At 57.7% G+C, this 20,010-nt stretch overlaps 1 protein-coding gene across 1 annotated transcript; it reads left to right on the top strand.

The window, feature by feature from the left end:
* The first annotated feature begins 4,409 nt into the window (after positions 1–4,409).
* Positions 4,410–19,708, top strand: SLC7A10 (solute carrier family 7 member 10). The gene is made up of 11 exons (XM_027619249.1): positions 4,410–4,643; positions 13,517–13,721; positions 15,634–15,785; positions 16,007–16,132; positions 16,202–16,355; positions 17,046–17,169; positions 17,250–17,353; positions 17,694–17,790; positions 17,996–18,145; positions 18,749–18,926; positions 19,164–19,708. The coding sequence occupies exons 1-11, from the start codon at positions 4,493–4,495 to the stop codon at positions 19,283–19,285; spliced, it is 1,563 nt and encodes a 520-aa protein (XP_027475050.1). The 5' UTR covers positions 4,410–4,492; the 3' UTR covers positions 19,286–19,708.
* The last annotated feature ends 302 nt before the right edge of the window (positions 19,709–20,010 follow it).

Below are 20,010 nucleotides of genomic sequence, written 5' to 3'. Positions count from 1 at the left end.
GCGGGGGGGCGCCGAGCACACCCCCTCCAGCACAGTACCGAAGTCCTACGTTTCTCCACACCCTCGCCAACCGCGGTGGTGAATGTGCGGTAGTATCTCATTCTGGTTTTAAGTGGCATTTCCCTGATGACTAATAAGGTTGAGCACCTGTTCAGGAGTTTACCAGCCCCTTGGACATTCTTTTTTTTTTTTTCTTTTTTTTTTTGTGAAGCACCTACTTAAAGTCCTCTTCCTACTGATTTGTAGTGGCTTTCATATTTTTTAATTATAAGCTCTTTATCAGATATTCATATTGAAATGACTTCTCTCACATGTGGCTTACTTTTCCCTCTCTTAAACATGCCTTTTGATTAACTGAAGTTTCTAACTCTAACGGAGTCCAATTCATCATTTTTTTTTTCCAAGAGTGCTTTCTGTGTCCTGTTTAAGAAAGTGAATCTATTCTCTCCCCTACGTCTTCCTCCAGCTGCTCTGTTGTTTTTATCTCTACACGCACACTTCATACGCACAGCCATGGACTTGGTGTTAGGATGTGGTATAACGTAGAGGTGAAGGGTATTTTTTTTTTTTCAATATGGATACTTAATTGATCCGGCACCATTTACTGAAAAGTCTGTGCTCTGGGATGGCGGTTTGTGGTGGTACACCAGGATCCTGGAGACGGATGGGTTTATTTCAGCAATGTCTGCATTGTTCCGCTGGTTGGTTTGTTTATCCTTGCGTGGTTACCACATGGTTGTTAGCTGTAGTAAGTCCTCCAACTTTGTTCTTCTTCATATATATTTTAGAATCAGCCTGTCAAATTTCGCCACCTCTCTCCCCCTCCCCCAAATCCAAGCAAGTAACAACAAAACCCCTTGGGAGTAATGTGAGTGCTTTGGGTCTCTAGATCAAGTCTACAGATCAACTTGAAGAAAACCAACACCTTAAATTCTAATCCATGAACACAGTATACTCCTCAATTAATTTATATGTTTTACAGTTTCTCTAGGTGATGTTTTATAGTTTTCTGTATAGAAATTATACACATAATTCACTAGATTTGTTTTTAGGTATCTGATTTTTATGGTGTTAGAAATGTTATTTTCTAGTTGGTGCTGGTACATAGGAATACAATTAGTGGGGCGCCTGGATAGCTCAGTCAGTTGAGCATCTGACACTTGGTTTCACCTCAGGTCGTGATCTCATGAGTCACGGGAGGGAGCCCTACATCGTGCCCTGCATTGGGCTCCACACTCAGCATGTCGTCTGCTTGGGATTCTCTTTCTCCCTCTCCCTCTGCCTCTCCCCTGCTAGTGCTCACTCCCTCTCATGCTGTCTCTCTCTCTCTCTTTCTCAAATAAATAACATCTTTTTTAAAAAAAAGAAATGCAATTAGTTATTATATATTGACCTAGTATCCAGTGACTTTGCTAAATTAACTAACCTTAAATTTACTTGTATATTTTTTTACCCAATAGTGTCATATGTAAGAGACAGTTTTGTCTTTTTTTTTTTTTAAGATTTATTTATTTATCTTGGAGAGAGAGAGAGTGGGGAGGCAGAGGTAGAGAGGGAATCTAAAGCAGACTCCCCACTGAGTACAGAGCCCAACACAGTGCTCAATCTCACGACCCTGAGATTGTGACCAGAGCCGAAATCAAGAGTTGGACTTTTAACCGACTGAGCCACAATACAGTTTTAGGTCTTCCTTTCCTATTTTCAGACCTTTCTATTTCTTTTCAGATTAGCTTCTTTCACTTAATAACATACATTTATGTTTTCTCTATGTCTTTTCATCACGTAATAGCTCATTTCTTTTTAGCACTGAATATCACTCTACTGTGCGGACATACCACAGTTTATCCATTCACCTACTGAAGAGCATCTTGGTTACTTCCCAGTTTGGGCACTTTTGAATATAGCTAGTATAAACACTCAGGCACAGGTTTCTGTGTGGATATACGTTTTCAATTCCTTTGGGTAAATATCAAGGAGTAGGTCTGCTGGATTGCATGCTAAGAATACGGTTTGCAAAAAAACTGCCAAACTGTCTTCCAAAGTGGCTATACCATTTTCCACTCCCACGAGCAATGAATAAGCGTTCCTGTTGCTCCACATCCTCACAAGCATTTAGTGTGGTCATTGTTCTAAATTTCGGCGACAAAAAGGTGAGCCCTTTTTCTTCTTTTTCTTGCCTTATTGCACTGGCTTGGACCTCCAGCACAATGTTGATGAGTGCTAACATTCTTCCTCGTTTCCCATCTCAGTGGAAGAGCATTCAGCATTTCAGTATTAAACATGATGTTAGCTGCAAGGTTTGGGGGGTTTGTTTGTTTCTTGGAGGACTTGGGGTTTGGGTAGAAACCTTTATCAGACTGAGGAAGTTCTCTTCTGTTTTTAATTTGGTGAGTACATTCTGTTTGTTTAAATCATGGATGACTACTTTCTGAATCTGTTGAGAAGATGTTATGGTTTTCTTGCCTTTTCTCTGTTAATGTGGGGAATTGTACTGATTGACTTTGGGATGTAAACCAATCTTGCCAACTTTTTATTCCCATTGGGATTTGCAGATTCTAGTTCAATTCCACTAAAATGTCCTCTTGAACTGTGGGTCTGGACAATAACATGCAAATTCCATCCTACCGGTGCCCTAGAGTCACTCCTTCTCTTCAAACCCATATTCCACATTTCAGGAGCCATGCTCAAAACCCACAGGCCCCTGGCCAGTGCGTGAGGCTCGCGCCAACCCCTGGACGCACTAGCCCTGGCTGGACGCTCTCCCAGCGGACCCTAGCTTTGCAAAGGCCCCTGGGTGGGGAGAGTCAAACCAGCAGTGACACCCCAGCTCCCCACCCCACCCAGCGACCTCAGGAGTCTCCGGAGCCGTGCCACCGCCCCCACCCCGCCCCCTGCGCGAGGCTCCTTTAAGAAAGCCGGCTGCTGAACGCGTCTCTGGGGCGGGAGGCAGAGGGCGCCAAGAATGCCGGACTCCGACGCGAGCGCGAAGGCTGAAGCTTCGCCGGTGGCCTCCCCCGCCGCGTCCCCCCAGCCCTCCACCCGGGGTCGTCCCGCTCCCTACCCCCAGATCCCCGCCCCCAATTTCGAAGGTCCCTCCCCCGCCGCCAGACTCCCTGAGCCGCCGGGCTCTCACCTGGATGCTCCGCCCGCAGCCCAGCGCCGGACCCCAGCCCCCGCCCCACCCCGGGGCTGCCCGGAGGCCGTCGGACCACGGCGAGGGGGGAAGGACGGGGCGCCCGGCGCGGCCTCATCCACATGCAGGGGACGGCGCGCCGCGGCGGCCGCCAGGAAAGGACAAAGGCTGTTCCGCCGCCGGCCGCACAGTGCCAGGCTCGCCCCGCCCGCCGCCCCGGTGGCCCCCGACGCCGCCCCCCTTGTGTCTGCTGCGCGGGCCGGGGCTGCACGGTCCCGACGGCTTCCGGGAGGAGGCGGCTTCCTTGGGACCCTGCACGCCCGACATCCTCCGCGACCTCAGGAGCCGCAGCCCCCTTCTCGGTGTCTCCTGGCCTGTTGAGGTGGCCCCGTCTCCTTGAGCCGAGATGGATTGCGCAGGGCCTTCGCCAAAGACCCGAGTTCTAGTCCGCCGAGCCCCCACTCTCACCTGTGACCCGGCATCTGCTGATGGAACCTGCCAGACGCAGCCCAGAGCGCAGCCGGGCGGGGCGGGGGTGGGGTGGGGTGGGGGGAGGGTTGGGCAGAACTTCTTCCAGGACTCCCTTAATGGCTCTGGATGAGGGGTTAGAGGCCAGACTTTTGATGGTGGGTGTTTAGGGTCTCCTGACCCCCTCCGAGGGCTTCCTGGACGCACCCCTCCTAGAGCGGTATCTCACACCCAGCCATCACCGTCTGGAAACCAAGGAGGCTTCAGAAAGGGTTTGCGTCTGGGCCCTGCCGCTAGCTCTGTGATCCTCCTTACGGATCTCTGGGCCTCAACTGCCACCTGTAGAACGGAGTCAACCTCCACCCTTCTGTCCGCAAGGCGCGCACTCGGGGTCCGTGCCAGGATTTAAGGAGTAGGGAAGCGCTAGCGCGCAGAGGGTCCCAGTACACAGACAGCTATTATTCTTGCCGGCTTCCTCAGTCTCCTTGCGGGCAGGGACAGTCTTGCCTTTGAGCTCTGCTCCCCCACCCCACCCCGCGAGTAGATGTAACTCAGGCAGTGGGAGGGCCTCTTCCTTAGTTCAACTAGAAAGTTCTTCCTAGGTCTGCCCCAAGTCCTCTCCTTCCTTCCCAGGCAGCGGGGGTGCGGGCAGTTCCCTTTAAGGAAGGTGGGGGAGGGGGGCTGCCAGCCGGTCCTCCTTCCGCCCCTCCCTGGCCCCCGCAGCCCCGGGGCCCAGTGCCCGGGCCCCGCGCCAGCGCATGCGCCCGCCTGTGGGCGCTGTCCGGGCTGCGAAGGCGGGCGAGCGCACCGACAGACGGACGGACCGACGGACCGGCGGCCGGTCGGACAGACTGGGCAGCGCAGGGAGCGGGGACGCGGCGGGACAGCGACATGGCCGGCCACACGCAGCAGCCGAGCGGGCGCGGGAACCCCGGCCCTGCACCCTCGCCTTCCCCCGGCCCGGGCCCCGGCCCCGGCGCCTCGGAGCGGGTGGCGCTCAAGAAGGAGATCGGGCTGGTGAGCGCCTGCACCATCATCATCGGTGAGAGGGGCCGCGGCGGGCGGGTGCCTGGGGTGGCAGGGCCAAAGGCTTGGGGTGCACTGCTGCCCAAAACAAGGGGCACCCCGCTGCGGGCGCTCCTACCATCTGCGACTGTGGGACACGTGAGGGGATGCCCAGAGCACCTGCGGGTGTCTCCCCTCACACAGGGGCAGTAGGGCTTCTTGTTCCCACCTCCCCAGGCGCCCCGAAGTTCTGCACCTGAGGGAGGTGCCCGTCCCATCCACCGCTGGAATCTCCCTGGCTGCCTTTACTTTGCTGCGGGTTTCAGCAAGGCAAATTGCACTCAGTTTTCTCATCTGTGAAAGGGAGGTCCCTATCATCCTGCCTGGAGTGCAGGAGCCCTGTAAGTATGGGGACTGGATAGGCTGACCCAGCTTAAGGCTCCAAGTTCTGGGCTGTGGCTCCAGTCTCTACTATGTGTATAGGATCCAGGAGCCATGCAGTGTGGGTGATTTATTCTTCCAAAGCAGGAGACCCTGTGGGGACACTGGACGGGTAGAGCCAGCCCAGAGGGGGAAATAGGTTCAGAGTATATAATTATTGCAGAGTTTGGTGGCAGGACCCTGGGGAGAGGGTGGACCAGTCAGTGACTGGGGAAGCTGGCCATGGGGTGGGCAGGCCAACCCTGCAGAAAAGCCACCTGCTTCCTGGGCTGGGATCCCAACAGACACTCACATCCTCTGGCCCCATCTTCCCCACCTGAGAATAGATCCATGTGTCTTGCCCCTGTACGGGGACTTCTGGGTCAGCAGAGGGCTCAGGGGACAAGGCCCAAGTCATGAATGCTGACTCCTCAGGAACTAGGTCATCTGTGGACCTGTGTCCACACCAAGTGCTCAGAGACCCTCCTGGGAGTGGTCTGTTCCATCTCCTGTGTCCCAGGAGACACAGACTGGGCAGATGAATGCCAGGGGTCTGGACTGCTTTATTCTACTGCCTGCCAGGTCTTCCCCTCCCCAGCCAGTAGGATCTCCTTGTGCACCCACGGCCCGCCCATCCTCAGACCGCTGGTGGTGGAGAAAGTTGGAGGCTCAGGAGGGCAGACTGGAGTCTTCACCTCCTCCTCCTCTGCCCCCACACTGGGAGCTCCTGAACTGGGGCTGGGATCTGGCTCTTGGCCATCCCCACCCTCACACTGAAAGTTGCCCCAGAACACAAACCCTGTGCAGGAAGCTCCCCCGTCTCACCCATTTGCCCCTGGAATGGAGTCTTCCAGGAGCAGCTCCTGTGACCTTCTTGGCCTAGGACATCCCTGCTCCACTATCTGCTGGGAGGAAGGGCTGGGTCCAGGGATTTGGCCAGGATACCGGTTAGAGTCTTGCCCTGGCCCACACCCTCTCCAGGATCTGTTTCCCGAGGAAGGAGAAGCCCACACATGATGGATGGGCCATGAAGTCAAGAGGCTGGCCGTGTCTGGAGCCGGCTACGGAGACCGCTAGGTGCAGGGAGAGACACAGTTCTTCCTGGGCTGCCTTGGTTAAGTGGCCATCATTGCGCTGTATTCCTACTTTGCCTCCTCCCATATCCCATCTACTTCAGGTCAGGTGGAGGCTGCTGGCTCCTCTCTCCTTGGAAAGAGAGCCCCGGTGGTGGCGGTGGGCATGGAGGAGGCTAGCTCCACCATCACGTGAGGTCCGCAGGACAGACTCTGTAGTCCTGTGCATCCCAGCTCGGCCCTTGCTGCACCCCCACTCTTCCGCCCTTTCCTGCTCTTCCAGGTCCACCGCACACTTGGCCTCCAGACCTTGAAGGCTGAGCAGGGATAAGAGGTGACTTGGCCGAGGGTGGCAGACTCAGGAAGGGAACCCAGAAGACCTGACCCCAGCACAGGACACTCAGTGGTGGTCCAACGACCCTGCTTAGGGAGTTTTGAAGGATTCCAGCAGGCAAGAGACAGACAAGGGGAGAATGGATGTGGCCCAGACGGGAGAGGAGATGGCGGCAGGAAGCCTCTGTGGGTTGAGTCAGGGTCTGCACTGCCCTTCCCACCTGATGCCCTGGAGGCCCCGCCCCCTCCCGACATGCTGTTCTGCGGAGTCCAGCTCCCACATCTTACCCCAACTTCCTGCCCCAGGGAAACCAAAGTAAAAAAAATGTCTCCAGAGTGTCATGTTTTAACTTTAAAAGCCTTGAGGACTTTATATTCGACTTCACCATCTTTCTCGTTTGTTATGAGCTCCTTGCGCTTGCTATCTCCAAAACTTCAAATAGCCCCTCCCAGAAGATCCTATAATTCTCTTTCCTTGTAACCTCTGCCTCGTCCCAGGCCGAGGAGTGGGGCTTTCCAGAATGGAACGAAATGGAAGGGCTTTGGGCTGGAGGAAGATTCCACCAGAAGTGTGTTTAGGATAGCACCTGCTGGCCCCAGCTGGCACACCTGGAGTGGAACAGCCCGGCCTGGGGGGGTGGGGAAAGGAGCCAGCTGGGCAGGAGTTCTTAAGACACCGCTGCATCTAATACCTCTTCTGAAAAACACCTCTTATTACATTATGAAATCATGCTCTCCCTTTATCTCATTTGATTCTCCTGCCCACCTGGCAAGATGAGAGTGTTTACATCCATTCTACAGACATAAAAAACGGAGGTTGGAAGTTAAATGACACTTCTGCAAGCAGTAGACTTGGGATTTGGAACTCGATTTGGACCCAATCTTCCAATTCAGTGCCCTTCCTCATACTGTTCTGGTGCTGGGCAAAACTTGGGGCCAGATTCAGAGCCCTCGATGGGGGAAGGTTGGGATTGACCAAGCTCCCCACTCGACCATGGATGGATGAACAAACAAAGGGACAAAGGAATCTCCCCTGACTCCCCAACCCCACCCAGGGCTGTATGTACAGAATCTCTCTTCCTGACTCGGGGCCCCCCGCTAGCTCCCTCTCCCAATCCACACCCAAGGAATGCGTGTGCCCAGCAGAGTGGGAATCACCCTGGATCTGCTGACCAGGCTCTCTTGTCCTCCACTCTCTCCCCTCGACTCGAGTACCCCACCTATGCTGATGTTCGTGTGTCAGGCTCAAGTATGTTCAGGGACTCAGAGTTCTGCTTCATGAACCCCATCTCCTTAGGAGCCAATCCGTGCTCATCCAAGGATGGGCAGGCCCCTCTCTGTTGTCTCCAGAGCCAGGGGTAGCTGGGCTGCTCAGAGGATGGCTCTGTCCACAAGCTCGGCCCCTCCTCATAGGGACCCTGAGGAGACATAAAACCAGAAACACCTTATCTGTGTCTCAGAGCCCTGATCTACAGACAGGGAAACAGACTGAGGCTGCGCCAGCCCAGAGGCAGATGTCCTCGGTGATGGGGGCCGAGGCCGCTCTGGCTACAAGGGTGGGGGCCCGCCAGCACCGGACACACTCATTCATCGATTCAACAATTCGGTGCAGAACCGTGCCAGGCACTGTTCTAGGTGCTTGAGACACAGCAGGGAAGAGGACTGACAAAAGCCTTGTCCCCCTGGACCTGATGTCCCAGCATGGGAGCCAAAGAGCAAATGATTGATCAACAGGGAGCCAAAGAGCACATGATTGATCAACAGGGAGCCAAAGACCAAATGATTGATCAACAGGGAGCCGAAGAGCAAATGATTGATCAACAGGGAGCCAAAGAGCCAATGATAAACAGGGAGGCAAAGAGCAAATGATAAACCTCCCTGCGATGAGGGCCGGGATAGATGGTATGGGCTAGGGTACGGGATGGCATGGGATGGGGCTCGCTATGGAGAAGAAGCTGTGGGCAGCAAGGGTAGAAGCAGGAAGCCTGGTCCAGAGGGTACTTGAGTCACTTGCGTAAGAGACAGTGACGGCTCAGCGCAGGGTGGTGGTGGTGAGGTGCTGAGGGGAGGTTCAGTTCTGGATGTGTTTGGAAGATGGAGCCAAAGGATTTGTGATGAACTGGGTGTGAGGTGTGGGAGAAAGAGAAGAGTCAAGGGGTGACCCCAGGTTTGGGCCTGAGCCTCTGGGAGCCCGGTTTGCTGTTTATTGATCCAGAAAGACTGAGCGGAGTAGGTCTGGGGGGCAAGGGAATGAAAGTCAGGGATCTCATTTTGAACATGTGAAATCTGAGATGCATATTTGTTGAGTAATTAGTTGGCTATCCAGGTTTAGCTTAGGGAAAAGGTCCATGCTAGGCATATAAATTTGGGAGTTGCCAACAGAAGCTGTGGGACTGAATGAGGTCTCCAAGGGAGGAAGTGTAGAAGGAGGCAGAGGCCCCAGGACTGTGCCATGGGCACTCAACATCTGGAAGTCAGGAAAGAGAAGGACCAGCAGAGGCGTCCAGAAGGAGAAGCCAGCAAGGTGGGAGGAGGGCTTAACCTGCCAAATGCCATTGATGAGGCAGGCAAGATGCAGTCTAGGGGTGGATGGTTGGATCCAGCGGAGTGGAGCTCATCCGTGACCTTGACTCAGCCCGGAGGCTGGGCACAGGCGAAGTTTGCTGGGCGGGCCGGGCTGGGCTGAGCCAGGCAGAGAGAGCTCCACACTTGTGTTCATCCCTCCCTTGAAAGGAAAGTGGGTTAGGCCGGAGGTGCCCGCGGGCCAATTGGCAATTCCAGACATGTCCTGGAGGCATCCCCACTCACCTCCCTGGAGTTCTGCCAACAACCTCAGAGGGCACTTCTGTCTCCTCGAAGGGGTGCCCGACACATGCTCATTAAGGACACTCGTGTGTTTGGAGGCGTGGGCTTCACCCCGGGGGACAGCAGGGCCCCCAAAGCAGAGCTCTGGCCGCTGACCCCTTCATCCCTGGGGGTCAGGTCTCCCAAGGCCACACTGGGTGGCCTGGGGTATCTCCAAAGTAGATGACAATAGTGAGATTCGTAAGCACTTCCGGGGGCCTCTGATGTACCGGGCAGGGTGGGAGCGCACCCACGTCACTGCCTCATCTCCCCACTTCACAGATAGGTGAAGTATCTGGTCCACAGCACCCCGCCCCTGCCCCCACCATGAGGCATCTGGGATTCGAACCCAGATCTGGGGACTCTCAACTAGCCCCGCTGTCTGTGGCCCCAGGGACCGACTGATGGGAATTTGGAGCTCTTTCCCAGAGGCCTCATGGGTCACATCCTAATGGGGAGGTGCTGGGACTCGTTGCCCAGAGCAGAGGAAGGAGGCCTGGCCGATGGCCAGCCCCTGATCAGACCCGGGAGTCCCAGAGCTGTTCTGTCTCAGGCCAGCAGGCCAGTGTGACAGGAAGAACCCCCATTGTGGGCCCGCTAGCTAAATGAGGCACAGATAGGCAAGGGCGTGTGTAGACGACTTAGGCGCTGTGGGTTCTCTGTCCTCTGGGGGACTCAGGCTCCTCATCGCAGCAGGCCAGGGTGCAGACCCGGCCCTCTGTGAATGCAGGACCCATGCAGAGCGGCAAATAAAGAATCCCTTCCTCACCATCCTCTAGGTACCATGGGAGTGGGCCAAGGTCGGAGGTCAGGGAGGGCTTCCTGGAGGTGATGCAGCTTCTGGGAATCTGGTGAGCTGAGGAGAGACCTGCCACCGTGGAGGCCAGGGGCCCGTGAGCAGACTGTGTTTCCTTAGACCCTGTGCAGAGGCGCAGAATGTGTCCGCCCTGCCCAGCAGGGCCTCTGCCGAAGTCGGGGTTGAACCAGCCCTCTGCTGCCCCCTAGCTCAGTGGCCCTACCTCGCAAAAGGGGAAACTGAGGCCCAGAAGGGCAGCGCTGGCCTGAGGTCACACAGCTGACTCCCCAAAGTGTTTCTAGCGAGGAGGGGTGGTGCCGGCAGCCTGGCCTGACAGGACCTCCCTGCCCACCCTCCCCCAAAATCAGACTGCACTTTCCCCCACACGCACCGAGGGCAACTGGTTCCTTCCACCAACATGACCTCCACCGTCCACCCTTGGGACCTCCCTGGTCAGCCACTGCCTCCCAGAAATAGGTCAGGGCACACCGCAACAACCAGGAGAACAATGGCCCTTTCTTCGTCCCTCTGCGGAGCCGAGTAAGCCCCATCAGCCCAAACATCTTAATGTGATAAAGAACCCCCCAGCGTGCGCGGAGGGCAGAGGGGCGGGAGGAGACCGAAGGGGGGCCTCCTGGTGGGGGCTCACCTCCTCACCCACCTGTGCGGTAGCTCTGGCCCTGCCGCCAAGGACCCGCAAGGACCACAGAGCCCCCCGGCCACGGGGTGGATGGGACTGTGGAGGCCCTGGAACCTGCATTTCCCCCAGCCTGCTGTTGGCAGACACCTGACCGGGCGCTCAGTAGTATCTCCCAGCCCATCCCTGTTCCCTACTTCCTGCCCTTGCCCCTCTTCCTCCAGAACAGGTCCCCCCAAGGGCTGGGCTTGTCCACTGCTCTGTCCTGAATCCAGCAGGGCTGATTCTGCTGGACCTGAACACGAGGGCTGAGAAGGGGGGCCTGAGCCCACCACCACGAGGAGGGCTGGGCAGGCACCCTCCCCCCCCCCGCCCGCCGTGCCCCTTACAGCTCCGTGGTCCCTCCTCCAGACCTCCTGTAATCATTCAGACGCCGGAGGCCCCCCCCCCGCCCCCCCGTCCTCTGCCACTCACCCTAGCCCCTGGCCCCTGTGGCTCCTTGCAGAGCTACCCACCCAGCCCACATGGTCCCCAGAGCAGCCAGTGGACCTCAGTGGGGTTTTCTGCCACCTTCCGGCACAAACCTGGGGCAGATGCTAGAGGTCGTCCGGGTCCAGAAGGAGAGGCCCTTTCAGCGGCGTTGGGAGAAAGAAGCCCTGCACTGTAGGCTGAGGCCATGTGTCCACACAATCATGATCCCCTGGCCCATCCCCCAGTGCCAGCATCGGAGTCTCCAGCCCCTGGGCACAGGCTAGTGACACGTCCCTTTCAGACCCCAACCTGGGAGGACAAGAGGCGAGGTGGCTTCCCCAAGGGCTATGCCCATGAGGCCCCACCATGCTGAACCACATAGAGTGCCGGGGTCCCCAAGGGCTGGGTTGCTCGGGTCCCTGGATACCCACAGCCTGAAGGCACCCAGCTCATTCCAAGGCCACCCAGCCCCCGCTGGCTTCCAACCTCACTGGCTTTTGGCAAATCCCACTCCACCAAGCCCTGAGAACAGAGGCTACACTGCCGGATAGAGCGAACTCAAAGACCCTTTAGAAAGCCGAGCCAGGCCCCAGGCCCGCAGGGTAGATAAGGGAGGTGGCCCCTCTCCCCCCTGTAAGTAGGCTGAGGGCTCAGCTTACCTCTGGGGGCTGGGGGACAGGAATTCTTTCGTCCTTATCTGGATGTATTTAGGGCTCCTGGGATGTGACTGGAAAACCAAGTGGGGCACCGTGGCCGTCCAGACTGGAAATCTGTGTCGGCCGGGGGCGGGGTGGGGGCTAGCACCGTGGACAAGGAATGCATGCAGATTGGCAGCCACAGCTGTGTCCTTGGCCAGACCGGCCTGTGGGCCTGGCAGGTGGAGCAGGCAGGCTCTGCCTCGATGGGTGTGCACTCTCCCGCAGGACCTGGGAGGTAGGGTCATCCTGTTGAGGGACTGAGCGCCAGCTCCTAGCGGTGTTGCTTTTTTATTCATGGGGCCTGTGCATTCTGGGATTTTTCCTCATGGGCAGGTCCTCATGCAAACCACCAATGATGCGACCTAATTTGTGTGCACAGATGGTGAGGCCCAGGTCACCCAGAACATTGCCCTTTTTGCCCTAACTGCCAGGGAGCTCACAGCTCAGTGGGCACTCAGAGTCTTGCTCACCCTGAGAACTTACTCTGCAGACCACAGCTTGGACCTCTGAGCATTCGGGTTGAGCACCCCCAGACACTGTGAGTCAACCGAGCACCCCCAACACATGCCACACTCCACGAGACTCCGAGTCAGCCCAAGGACAGGGCAGGTCTTCGGTGACCATGGCAGACTCCCTTCACATCTGAGCCTCAGAGGCTGACCACCTTCCTCCTCCTCCTTGCAGGGCCTTTCCAGGAGAGTGGACTAGAGATGGCTGCCCCCACTTCACAGATGAGGAAATCAGTCTTTCATGTCAGGACATCGGTGCCGCTTTGTACATCAGGCCATTCATGCACCCATTTAGTTTACTCGACAGATGTGTATTGAGCACCTACAATGTGCTGGGGGATGGAGGTGAGGGAGAGCAGGTGCGGCTGCAGACGTATGCAGAATCACACAAAGATGCCAAGTACATATGGATACAGCTGTAATGAGTGGAGGGCTTCCTATATGGTATCTTGCTGAAGCCTCGCCAAAACCTCTTGTACAGGCAGATCTTGAGAAGTGACCTGAGCCCCAGCTGGGGTTTCCCACTGTGGTCCTGGCATCCACCGGGCTGTCTCAAGGAGAGAGGCAGTCTTCTCCAGACTCGGGGCTGGCCAAGTCTCTGCCAGCCTGCCATTGCCTACCCCGTTCCTTCCGTGATGCCTGCTGACCTACCCCCAGCCCTGAAAATGCACCGGTTCCTCTCCCTCACCCCACCGGCCCTTGCCCAGGACCTGAAATATTTCAACAGTGCCAGGAAACAAGGTGCCTTCAGAGTCTGTGTCTGAAGTCTGGGTTCTAGGTCAGGGAGGAGCCCAGGAAGCAGGTTCCTGAGCAGCTGAGCGCCCTCCCGCCCGGTGGGAACAAGCAGGGCACAGAGGAACTGAGAACAGGACTCCTCTCCTGAATTGGGTGGACAGGGTGCGACTTCCCCTGCCAGGGGAATGGGGAGATAATGAGCCCAGAGTGGGATTTGCCGGGTCTGAGGTCCCTAGTGGCATCCACCTGCCTGCAGGCCCAACTCCCCTCGCCACCTCCTCCAGGGAACAGCCCGGGTTCCCTTCCTCACTGTAGCATCTGGGAGCCTGAGGAGAACGCTGGGCTGCCTAAGGGGGCCCCAGACCTGAGGCCTCCCCATCTCTCCCCACCCCAGGAAACATCATCGGCTCGGGCATCTTCATCTCCCCCAAGGGGGTCCTGGAGCACTCCGGCTCTGTGGGTCTGGCCCTCTTCGTCTGGGTCCTGGGTGGAGGTGTCACTGCCTTGGGCTCCCTCTGCTACGCGGAGCTGGGAGTCGCCATCCCCAAGTCTGGCGGGGACTACGCCTATGTCACCGAGATCTTCGGGGGCCTGGCTGGGTGAGTGTGGGGCACCAGCAGGGTCGGTAGGGGAGGGGACGACAATCTGGAATGGAGGGTCACTTGGGCCCTGGACTTCAATTCCTTCTTTTTCTCACATCTCAGGGGGGTCATGAGGTGGATGGAAGAAAGGGTGGAGGTGTTTGGTAGCCTTCCAAGGCCAGGGTGGGCAGGACACTCCGGCTGGCCCCTTGACCTCTCTGTGCTTCCTTCTAAATGTTTCTTTAAGCCTACTCCCCACCTGGGTGATGCTCGCAACAAGGCGAGGGCAGCCTTGATTAGTAAACCCACGTGTGTTGGGGGGGAAGGTACATAAAATTCCTACCAGCGCCCTGCAGGAGTGCCCCTTTACATAGCCCCTTGGCATAGTTTTATTCACCAGTAAACATTAGCTGAGCACCTACCATGTGTTGAGGACCAGGGGTAAAAAGATCCATCAATAACAAGAGATTCCAAATAGACAATGAGAGATGCAAAAAAAAAAAAAAAAAAGATCCATCAATGTCCTCAAATTGTCCACAGTGCAAAAGGGAGAGAGCCCCTTGCACTTGATATAGACCTAGACGATCCTTGCTTTGAGGGTGTGCGTGAGAGGCAATGGCCAAGAGAATTGGGTGCCACCACCTAGGGAAAGCTTCCAGAAAAAACCACGCTTGCACCAAGGCTTGGAGGGCGAGCCCGATCTAGCTGGTGTGGGCAGAGGCAGGTCACATCCCTGGTAGGTGCCAAGGTTTGGAGGTGCTGGCGCTGCCTGGGGGCACGATGGGGGACCAGAGCTATTGCAATTATCCAGCTGAGCCATGCTGAGGGCCTGAATAAAGGTATAGGAAGATCCCAGAATCATGCAGAGGACATGGTATCCAGTGTGGTATGAGGGAGAGGAGATGACAGCCACTTTCCCATTGGTTAGACTCCATGGATGGCAGTTTCAGGGAGGGGAGGTTTTGGGGTAGGGTTGCCATGCTGGTGGGGTCTGTGGCATATCTGGGGAGATGGTCTAGTCCGGTCTGGGCGGGAGGGTGTCTGGAGCTCAGAGGAAAAGTCTAGGCCAAAGTATACAAAATTTGGTTCCGAGGGATGTGGCGCAGGGTCTTTAACGGGGTAGCGGTGGATGGGGCCCTGAAGATGTGTCCATGGATGCTCTGCTCTGGGGAGAGCGTCCTCAAAGGGGACTGGGACCTGAGAAAGCAGAAAAATCGTGCTGTATGGTTAAGAGAATACTCGAGAAGGAAGTGAGAGGGAGGGGAGGGCCCAAGGCCTGACCCCAGGCGTGCCTAACTTCTAGGGTTGGCAGAAGGGAGCAGGGGTTAGGCCACTGAGTAAAGGAGAGGACCAAGAGGAATCTACCAACCATGGTAGTCCGGAGGTCATTGGTGTCCCTGGATGCAGCTGTCCCCACCCTCAAAGTCTAGGAGTTCCCTGGGTGCAGGGAGAACCCTTGGGAAGAGGTTGGGCCTCACAAACTTGAGCAGAGCCCCTACTCCCATGGGGGCACCCCACAGTGGCAATATTCGGGCAGACGGGACATAAATGGCTCCCTAACCCCAGCCAGGGCTCCTTGCACGGAAGGTCCTGTCCCTCAGGGGTCACAGCTCAGAGCCAGCTCCCTGCAGCCATGCTCTGCTGAGAACTCCAGCTGGAGCCATAACCGAAGGTCCCGGGAGAGCCTGCCCCAGCTCAGGAAAAAGCCCGTGGCCAGAGCTAGATGGCTATTAGAAAGGTGGCTGATTCTCCAGTCCTTTTCAACACCTGCCCAAGGGCGGCCTGGAGCTGTTTAACCGTGCGGAATGCCATCTCTGTTGCAAAAGTCCATCATTAGAGCAGAGACCCCAACAGCACTGGCCCTGCCTTCTGGCGCGTTGGCAGGGCGCAGGATGCCCCGCTGTGCCAGTCGGACCCTCCCTCATTCCAGCTTCCTGCTTCTCTGGAGTGCTGTCCTCATCATGTACCCAACCAGCCTGGCCGTCATCTCCATGACCTTCTCGAACTACGTGCTGCAGCCCGTGTTCCCCAACTGCATCCCCCCAGCCACCGCCTCCCGCGCACTCTCCATGGCCTGCCTGAGTGAGTGCCCACCCTGGGCCCACACCCAGCTCGCTGCCCACGGGTGGGAGGACTGTGTGGGTCGGGGCAGGGGGGGGTTCCCCTCCAGCCACCAGCCCCTTGGGAGCTCAGCCTCAGGGGGTGGGCTGCTTGCACGCCAGCTGCTGGGGGGGATGCCGCCCTCCTGCAGCCTGGGCCGGACTTGGCCGTGGCCCACCCGCCCTCTCTCCTTTCCTCTCCAGTGCTCCTGACGTGGGTGAACAGCTCCAGCGTGCGCTGGGCCACATGCATCCAGGACATCTTCACCGGCGGGAAGCTCCTGGCCCTGTCCCTCATCATTGGCGTGGGCTTCGTCCAGATCTTCCAAGGTAGGGCCGGGGTGGGGCTGTGCACAGGGCCTCGGTGACAACTCTGACCCTTGACCTCTGGACCCCCAGGACACTTCGAGGAGCTGAGGCCCAGCAATGCCTTTGACTTCTGGATGACACCCTCCGTGGGTCACCTGGCCCTGGCCTTCCTCCAGGGCTCCTTTGCCTTCAGCGGCTGGAACTTCCTCAACTATGTCACTGAGGAGCTGGTCGACCCTCGAAAGTGAGTGGGATGCCCGGCCAGGCCCTGGGAAGGGGAGGGATGCAGTGGTGGGAGAGGCAGCCTCCTTGCACAGACCCCCTGCCTCCTGGGGCTCAGTCCGGTCATCCGCCTGACGGCACTGCTGCTGGGACACCTGTACTCCAAACTGGCCCGGCACTGCATGGCTGTGGGTGGGTTGCGGCCCCTCGCTGGGCCTCAGAAACACTGAGCATCATTGTCCCCCTGTCAATGGATCCAGCTGTTTGCCTTTGGCCAAAATGGATATGTGTGCTCACAACGTGGTCCGTACGGATGAAGCCAATAGCTCCATCTGGAGCTCAGCCAGGGGTCCCAGCAGTGAACAGTTGGCAACTGGGGCTGGGGCTGATAGGGTGTCCCAGGGGCACCCCAGGTCAATGCACTGGGCCCAAGGGGCACTTCTCAAGGATTTTCGAGGATTTTCAAGGCTGAGTTTGGCTGTACGCACTTTTCTCTTCAGCGCCGACATTAGACCTGCTCCTCCGGGTTTGATGTAGCCCAGGCTGGGGCTGGGGGGCAGCAGGGGGGCAGCAGGGGGACAGCAGTGCTGCTTCTTTCCCTGTCCCAAGGCCCCCAGCGGACCCAGACCCGGGAGATAGAGACTCAGATTGCTCCCTTGCTGGGCCCCCTGGGCCCCGCCCCCCCGCTGACACGCGCTGCCGCCGCCCCCAGGAACCTACCTCGTGCCATTGTCATCTCCATCCCGCTGGTGACCTTTGTGTACACCTTCACCAACATCGCCTACTTCACTGCCATGTCCCCCCAGGAGCTGCTGGCCTCTAACGCGGTGGCCGTGGTGAGTGGGGTCCCGCTTGTGCCTGGCTCCTGCCCGCCCCGCCCTGCCTCACGTGTCACCTCTCTTCTGTGCCCACTCAGACCTTCGGGGAGAAGCTGCTGGGCTACTTTTCTTGGGTCATGCCCGTCTCCGTGGCACTTTCCACTTTTGGAGGGATCAATGGCTACCTGTTCACCTCCTCCAGGTGACTGGATTGGGGAGGGGGTTGGTCAAGGTGAGGCAAGGCAGGTGCGTGTGATCAGTGCCAGGGGCCGGAGGAAGTCAATTCCTGCCCGGTGGGTCCCACCTGAAACTGGAACAATGAACTCCCCAGGAACAGGAGTTGGACCTCAACTCTGAGGTCCAGAAAGCAAAAGGGAGGTGGGACGAGACAGGGAAGAACTGCCTTGTGGGGCTGCCGGGGCCCGGAGCAGTGGTCAGAGGTGACAGCTCAAGAGGGACATCATGTCTGGAGCTGAGGTCCAGGATCTGGTCGGTAGGAGGCCCGCGGCCAGGCTCACGGCCCCCACCCATCTCTGTCCCAGACTGTGCTTCTCTGGGGCCCGAGAGGGGCACCTGCCCAGCCTGCTGGCCATGATCCATGTCAGACGCTGCACCCCGATCCCTGCCCTCCTTGTCTGTGTAAGTTGTGGGGCCAAGGCCGGCCGGGAGGGGAGCCGGGGCCACCCAGCCACGTGGGGAATGGCGGGGATTTGTCCTGGCCCTAGGGGGCAGCCCACAGAGGGAGCAGGGAGGGCTGGGGCTCATCGACCTCCTGGCCTGAGCTGGCAGGCCCAGGGCTGATGGAGGCAGGTGGGAGGCCACCCTCAGCCCAGTCCTCTCCCAGTGCGGGGCCACAGCGGTCATCATGCTTGTGGGAGACACGTACACGCTCATCAACTACGTGTCCTTCATCAACTACCTCTGCTACGGCGTCACCATCCTGGGCCTGCTCGTGCTGCGCTGGAGGCGGCCGGCGCTCCACAGGCCCATCAAGGTGAGGCCTGGGAGTGGATGGGCTGGCCCACGCTATCGAGCCACCCCTTCGGTCATTTGGGCACCAGGGGCAGGTGATGACAGCGACTGGGATTCTAGTTTTGGCCACGTGCTGGGCCCTGCTCGGGGCTCTATGTGCACTGACGGATTTGGCCCTCACAACAACCCCGCGAGGTGTGAATACTCCCAGTTTACAAACAGGAAAGTGAGGCTCAGGTGCTTGCTCCTGGTCACACGGAATTCCAGGAGCGCGCACAAGGACACAAGAGCTTAACCCAAGCTAAATGCAAATATTCTGTGTGCATATAAATCCTGAAGCTGGAGAAGTGCTCAGTGCCTTAAAAAGTGAAACACCAAAAAAGAGAGAAACCTCCAACCAAATGCAAACATCCAGTGACACATTGCTGTGTGCAGCTCAGAACCACTGAAACTTTTACAAATCCTCAACCCTTTGGCGCACCGGCCATCCCCTGAATTGGCTTCCAGCATGTTGGGCGGCTGCCAGAGGGGGGCCCTCATGCCTCAGCTCCCAGGAGTCGGTGGGCAGCACCTCAGACCCGCCGGGGTGGGGGTGCCATTGGCACTCCCGCTGGCTCTCCCCCAGGTGAACCTCCTGGTTCCTGTGGCATACTTGGTTTTCTGGGCATTCCTGCTGGTCTTCAGCTTCATCTCGGAGCCCATGGTGTGTGGGGTCGGCGTGATCATCATCCTCACAGGGGTGCCTGTTTTCTTCCTGGGGGTGTTCTGGAGAAGCAAACCAAAGTGTGTGCACAGACTCACAGGTGAGCCGGGGAGCCTCCCCACGGCGGCAGGCCTGAGAATGTAACCCTTTTAGGGGCTCGCCCTGGAGCAGGGCCTCCCCTCAGCGACGGTGGAAACAGGGTCCGGTCGCCACCGAAAGTGTCCCCAGTAGGTGGCCCCAGTGTCCAGGATCCACCACCTGAAGGGAGCAGCTCCGTGAGGACCCCTGACCCACAGGGTCAGACCCAGGGTCTTTCTGTTTGTCCGTCTGTCCTCAGAGTCCATGACACGCTGGGGCCAGGAGCTGTGTTTCGTGGTCTACCCCCAGGGTGCCCCTGAGGAGGAGGAAAATGGCCCCTGCCCGCTGCCTGCCACGGACAAGCCCTTGAAAACACAGTGAGATATTCGTGGAGGCTGAAGCAGCTGTTTCTGTTTACATGTTGTTTATTGAGGAGGTGTTTTTGCAAAATAAGTTTTGGGTTTTTTTGTTTTGTTTTGTTTTGTCCTGGAAAAAAAAAAGAGATCTGACTCTTGGAGGCCTTGACCAAGGGAGCCCTGCAGATGTGGCCTGGGCTCCCCGTCAGCACTGCCCCACTGGCTTTTCCTGAAAAGGTCTATGAATAAAACAGGGCCAGTGGGTGGTGTGCTTGTCTCAGGTGAGTCCCTGGTGGGCATCACTCGGCGGGGCTCGCGTGGTGCTGGCTGCAGAACGTGCCCCCGCAGGCTCTGGAGGAGGCCTTTGGCGTTCGGGGGCTCTGCCTCTTGAGCCGGGCGCTCCGTCTCTCCCTCGTGGGGTCCAGAGCCAGCCCTGCCCCAAAGGGACACTGGGATCGGGAGACACCTCTCCGGGACCCACAATGCCAGCCCAAGGCTCAGCCACCCAGGAGGGCCCAGGCGTTTCTGTGGGAACTGCCTTTTTTTCCCATAAATCTCCATGGAGTGAGTATCCGGACTTGGGAGCCCGTGGCCTCACCCTGGTTTACAGGGGGAAACTGAGAGCCTGAGACGGGACGGGACGGATTTGGCCACTGTCAGTTGGTGCTCGGCCACTGTCCCCCGAGAAAGCATCCAGCAGCATCTCCCAGGGGGCCTCAGGGCCTGCAAGAGAACTGTGCCCACGTTCCC

The sequence above is a fragment of the Zalophus californianus genome, chromosome 17 (genome assembly GCF_009762305.2).
Source record: "Zalophus californianus isolate mZalCal1 chromosome 17, mZalCal1.pri.v2, whole genome shotgun sequence".
NCBI classification, from domain to species: domain Eukaryota; kingdom Metazoa; phylum Chordata; class Mammalia; order Carnivora; family Otariidae; genus Zalophus; species Zalophus californianus.
Note: the sequence above shows the minus strand (reverse complement) of the source record. Positions and strands in the feature narration are given on the sequence as shown.

Coding starts and splice junctions, on each gene's coding strand:
- SLC7A10 (XM_027619249.1), top strand. CDS start 4,493: ATGGCCGGCCACACGCAGCAGCCGAGCGGGCGCGGGAACCCCGGCCCT. Junction 17,791..17,995: donor TCCCTGCCCTCCTTGTCTGT/GTAAGTTGTGGG, acceptor GTCCTCTCCCAG/TGCGGGGCCACAGCGGTCAT. Junction 18,146..18,748: donor CGCTCCACAGGCCCATCAAG/GTGAGGCCTGGG, acceptor GCTCTCCCCCAG/GTGAACCTCCTGGTTCCTGT.